This window comes from Labeo rohita, chromosome 11 (assembly GCF_022985175.1).
Source record: "Labeo rohita strain BAU-BD-2019 chromosome 11, IGBB_LRoh.1.0, whole genome shotgun sequence".
NCBI lineage: Eukaryota > Metazoa > Chordata > Actinopteri > Cypriniformes > Cyprinidae > Labeo > Labeo rohita.
Window position 1 is genome coordinate 21,005,709 of NC_066879.1, and position 6,000 is coordinate 21,011,708.

Consider the following 6,000-nt stretch of genomic DNA (forward strand, 5'->3'; position numbering starts at 1 on the left):
TGTGCTCAGGGTGTGATTAGATCAAGTCAGCAGTGTGGCTCATTCTTGAAGCAAAGTTTTGTTTGAATGGTGATTAGATTCACTGTTTTCAATCGCTGCATTTAATCCAAGAACGCACGTACGTGAAGACGATGTTGGCCTACTTCTAATAAAATACAAGTAAAATACACAACATTAAGACTGTATTTCTGATTAAATAAAGCTGTAATTGATGTCATCATGAGCATGTTTTGATTTAAAGGTCAGAAGGTATAGTTTACATGCTCTACAAAAACATGCTATAACAAACATGACACTTGTAAATTAAATGATTTTATGTATACTGACTGATTTTTTAAACAAATTATGAGCTCTGAAAGGTTTTCAGAATTTTTACAACTCTTGCTTTGGACCATCTACAAATGTTAAATATTAAATTACATTTTTAACATTAACTGCATCTTTCTGGGGAAAAAAAAATAATAATAAAAATGCAGCGATTGATACATAGTTTATTTCTAGTTATTTTCAAAGCTGTCATTATAAAAGAACTTCATTTTTGTTTATTTAATTCCAGCCAGGATAAATTGAAAAATATCGGCACATCGGCAGAAATCCAATATCGCACATCTCTACACATTATAACATTCATCTGGGAATGTAATGTTTGCCATTTCATCAGACTTGTAAGGCAAATCATTTATAACTGCATGCCAAGATAGGAGAATAAATCATTATCTTTCTCAATATGTTTACTGTTTTCAAAATAAAAGCTCAAGAGTTTACATGTCTGATGTCCACATATTCAAGAAATGACAGTGGCTGTAACATTTCTGTCATAAAGAAATTGACAAATTTTCAAGATTAAGTGGACATTTGAATTAAATGTTGTTTGGTCGATATTAAGGCTCAGTAATGTAAAAAACAATCAGGCTGTTGGTGCCCTCTGCAGGGATTTGATATAATACATAATGTGCAATAGTTCTATTGTTCATAATAAATTATGTATTTTAACAATTTTGTTTGATACTGTGTTTGAAATTTATATTGCCTCACTGCTATTATATATTAATTTTAAGTAATTTTAATGGCTATTGTTAGCTTGGGTCTATTTTTAAATTATTATAAGTATCCAATTACTCAATTAATGATCAGAATAATCGATTAATTACTCAATTACCAAAATACTCATTTGTGACAGCTGTTGTGACAAAAAACAGACAGGACCCTTACAATTTTTGTGCAACATATTCAGCTCTAATACACTGTAAAAACAATTTGCTGAGTCAACTTAAAATAATTTGTAACCTGGCTGCCTTAAAATTTTAAGTTCAGTCAACTCAAAAAAAGTTTATTCAACTTGAAATGTTACATTATACTAAGTGACAACTTAGATATTTGAGTTGAATCAACTTAAAATTTTAAGACAGCTGGGTTACTTACCCATCTGTTAAGTTTAGCAAACACAAATATCTAAGTTGTTACTTAGTACAACTTAACATTTAATGTTGACTAAACTTATTTTAGTTGACTTAACTTACAATTTTAAGGCAGCAGGGTAACAAATTATTTTAAGCTGACTCAACAAATTGTGTTTTTTATTTTTTACAGTGTATAGCTTAGTGTACAAAAGAACACTTTAATTCGATTATGTCTTGGAACCTTATACCTTTGAACAAAAATTGACCAAAAAAACGCCACTGTGCAAATCGCACTCCATGGACCTTTTTAGCAATGAATCAACATCTACTAAAGTCTTTGTTTCCTATCCTTATCTTGGCTTTATTCATCCCACGACAGTGACCTATAAAAATACAACACTGCAGGTTTTCATCAGCGTAGCCAAATAAAACAACTTTGTGTCATACTGTAGCCAGACGATGACAAAAACACAAATTAAAAAAAGATTGAATTGTTTGGAGAAGTTTTAACCTTGCGCAGGAACAAATGATAAGGCGCCAGGTGTGAGTAATGTTCAGGCTACACTCTCTACGCAAGGTCAGCCATGGCTCTCCGATTGTGGATCATTCCGCCCGTGACGTTCACGGCCATAACGAACAGCTGCATGTGCCAGAACGACGTTTGGGTGCTAATAGAAATCATGACATTTCATGAATTATGCCAATAAAGAATGCAGCGCTGATGAAAACAGTTTAACACCGACTCTCCTGCTCGAACGTGCTCTCGACTTTCCCTCTCTCTCCTCCTTCATCATCACAGATGAGGTTTATTTTTCCGGCCGTAGTCTTTGAAATTGGACACACTGCTTAGTGCGGTCTGTCAAATTAACTTTAACCACGTGTAATAACTTTATCTGCACGCACACACTGGGCTCTCTAACTCACTTATCTATTGGATTTTTTGTGATTGGAATTAGGAAGATGTTTCAGATAAAAAGAACACTGGACAAAATGAGTGTCCTAAAGCAACGCACACATGGTGCTTCTAAGGTCACGTTCTCAGACGAATTAAACAATGTCTCGTTATAAGTTTGTGCTCGGATTACAAAGCAAATCATTCTGGACCCCCTAGCGTCGTACAGCTAAAAAACTTTTAGTCGCTTGAAATGTTCAGGCTTCAATGTATTCTTTTTGAAAGATCAATAAAAACGATAAAAGCCACAATAAAACAAAATAAAAAAAAATATCCAAGGACAACAGAATGACATCAACAGTCACAACACTATGAGAATAAAATATATGCATTTCCTCTCATATCAACCTTTTTTTTTCTCCTGTCATTGTACACTTCCAACTGTAGCCCGCAGCATGCGTTTCTCTGTGAACTGCACTTAAATCTATGCTGTTAAAATAGGGCAGTGGTCACAAAAAAAGGAAAAAAGTGAAGTCTATTCAACAAAAAAAAAATTGTTTATCATCCTCACCCTCCTGGAGAGCCCTCTCTGTCGTGTTTGCGGTACAAATGCAGGCAAACAGCAGGAGAGCTCGTCGCAAACGGCATCAAACAATTAAGAGGTAGGAGGGAAAACCTGGGGCGACGTGGCAATCGGTAATACATATTAATGAATGCCAGCATGTAATGCTGCTCTAGTCTGAAATCTCGGGGCACGCCGCTGAGTTACACACCGACGGGCAAGTGTCAGAGGTCAGATGTGGTAGGTGGCTAGGCTGGGTTGCTCAGTGTGTGTGTGTTTGAGTATTCAGCTGTCTTATCAGGTTTGAGATGCGAGTAAGAGTTTGCGGATGCCTTCCAGAGAAGTGTTTGTGTAACCCGAGCAGGTTTCTAGAAGGACAAAAATGCAAAAATGTCCTGCTAAACTACAGTTAGAGAGGAACAGGATAACTTTGAAGCCAAAACGCATGACTAACATCATATATGAAATGTAATGTTGTAATCTTTAAAGGAGAAGTCCACTTCCAGAACAACAATTTATATATAAAATACTCACCCCGTGGTCATCCAGGATGTTCATGTCTTTCTTTCTTCAGTCATAAAGAAATTTTGTTTTCTGAGGAAAACATTTCAGGATTTTTCTCAATATAATGCAGTTTAAATGTAGCTTTAAAAACAGTTGTAAATGATCCCAGCCGAGGAAGAAGGGTCTAGCTCTCATCTAGCAAAACGATTGATTATTTTCATAAAAATAATACAATTTATATACTTTTTAATGTCAAACGCTCATCTTGTCTTGCTCTCCCTGAACTATGTGTATTCTGGCTCAAGACATTTTATACAGGGTATGTCGAAAAACTCAGATCGTATTTTCTCCCTCAACTTCAAAATCATCCTATATCGCTGTTTTACCTTTTTTGTTAAGGGTGTTTGATCTTCTTTGCATGTTCACTTTACAAAGACTGGGTCATAACTTCTGCAGCGATGTAAGATTATTTTGAAATGATTTTTGAAGTTGAGGGAGAAAATACGATTGGAGTTTTTCCAAATGTTTTCCTCAAAAAACACAATTTCTTTACGACTGAAGAAAGAAAGACATGAACATTTGGATGACAAGGGGGTGAGTACATAATCTGTAAACTGTTGTTCTGAAAGTGGACTTTTCCTTTAAGTTCCTTTAAGTGAGTACCTGACTGGGTTGCTGGTGAGCGACACTCTGAGGGAGTCCAAACAAGCAAACAGTCTCTCATCGGTGGCACCTCCTTTTAGCTCACTCAGAAATTCCTGAGGAGAGATCTGGCTGCTGCTCCTCAAACTACCCTGTCAGAGAAAAGCAGAGAAAAAAAAAATTAGATGGTCACTAACATTCTCAAGCCCTTTTTCATTTTCCCCCATTCAAGCAGAATGGTGCATAAATTGCATGACTGGAAAAAGCTGCCCAAGAATGATACCAAAAGAGCAGACTTGCGAAAAGAACAAATGCCTAATTATTAAACTAATTATTATGCATTGAAAAGAAAATATTTTTGTGACTTACACCTTACAAATAATGATAACCTTCATTTTCAGATTATTGAATATTTATCATCTACAAACTTTTTTTATTAGTTTAAAAGGCTTTTACTTTTAGAGAGGCCAGAAAGTAAACATGCCAAAATGAGTATCTGCCACTTGCCAGGTTTGAGATTAAGAGCTCCTAGAATTGACAAACAAACTCCTGTTTAATTACTGACTTAACAAAACTGCAATTACTAGAAATTAGTTGGCAAAACTCACACTAAAACAATAAGAGAAAAACGAAAAATCAAGGCAAGTAAATATTGGAAATTACAAAATAAACAAATTTAGCCAGCATCCTTACTCTAATGTCAGATTTGTTCTACCTCTTCCACTAGAACATAATGTTAGAAGAACAAGTACAAAAACAAGAAAAAAAGAAAAAACAAGAACAACAACTAGGAAGCCTCCATTCCTCCCAATGACATTTAATATCCTCTGACATAAATATCTAACAGAGGCTGATATTTTTTTCCTTCTATTTTTGAGCGAGTAGACCGTTTATGATGAGTGTGTGTGCATGTTTTTTTTTTCTAGATATGACACAAAAATCACGATAAGAAAACATTTACGCCCTTCCAATTTCTCATTGTTTGAGGTTCTTGAAGCCACTGCGTGTTAATGAGGAAATTGATTATGTGCGATTTATCTTTCTGATTTCCTCTCTCTGAAGATGCGGCAGGTAAAAATTGCTTTTGTGTGCTTCCACACATTTTTACATTTCCAAGTTATCTTGCACAGTAGGGCTGGGCGATATACAGGTATTGAATATATGCTTGCAAGGACACGGTTAGTAGTGGTGCACGGTTAAATTACCTCTTAGTAGTGGTGAATACGATCCTAATATTTCAAAATCAAAGTCAATTGCAAAGAGCCTTTACAGCAGGGTTCCAGACAGTTAGGGTATGTCGAAAAACTGTTAAGTAATGTATCACAGACATATCTCACGAATCCTTTCATAAAGTGTTGAGAGAGTGTAAATAAAAGATTCACTGTGCAGTGTAGAGAGCTTTGTTAATTATAATGGAACTTTGTGAGAACACAATCAATTAAGATGAGTGACAGCTTTTTAATGATTTTTAAAGGGAGTTTGTAAATGAGATATTGATTTAATACAACAGGTAAATAAACAAGTAGTTAATATTAAGTGACTTACATTGTCTGACTATAACACTATTGCCTGATTTTGCTCTTTTGTCATCAAAAATAGTTTTAAACAAGTCACAACTGAGCCGCTGCGCATCTCCATTCAAACACAGCGGTGCTTCATTTATGAACATTTTTAAATGAATCTAGTAATTCAATGTTCAATTTTCCATTTATAAAAACATTCACTTGCTTTATTCCTGAATGAAACAGCAGTTTGAACGAATCAAATGAATGATTCAGTAAGTGACTTGTCGCCACTTACTGGCAGTTTTAGTTTAATTTTAAAGTATCTTTTCAGTTATTTTAATTATTTAATATTTCTATATTCAAAATGTTACGTTCAAAATGTGTTATATTTGAAACATTAATCTCAACATGAATTTATGAATCTGATTGCACTCGTGCCACCTCTGAGCCTCATTAAACAAATACAAATACACCTACAAGCCACTTTTGTGTTCT

General features: G+C 34.8%; 1 protein-coding gene across 1 annotated transcript in view; it reads right to left on the reverse strand.

Annotated features, from left to right (window-relative positions):
* The window catches only part of diaph3 (diaphanous-related formin 3), a 352,867-nt gene that overhangs the window by 280,098 nt on the left and 66,769 nt on the right, over positions 1-6,000 (reverse strand). The window contains exon 5 of the mRNA XM_051123390.1: positions 4,022-4,152. Coding sequence (XP_050979347.1) covers positions 4,022-4,152 — 131 coding nt within the window. The remainder of the gene's footprint in view (positions 1-4,021; positions 4,153-6,000) is intronic.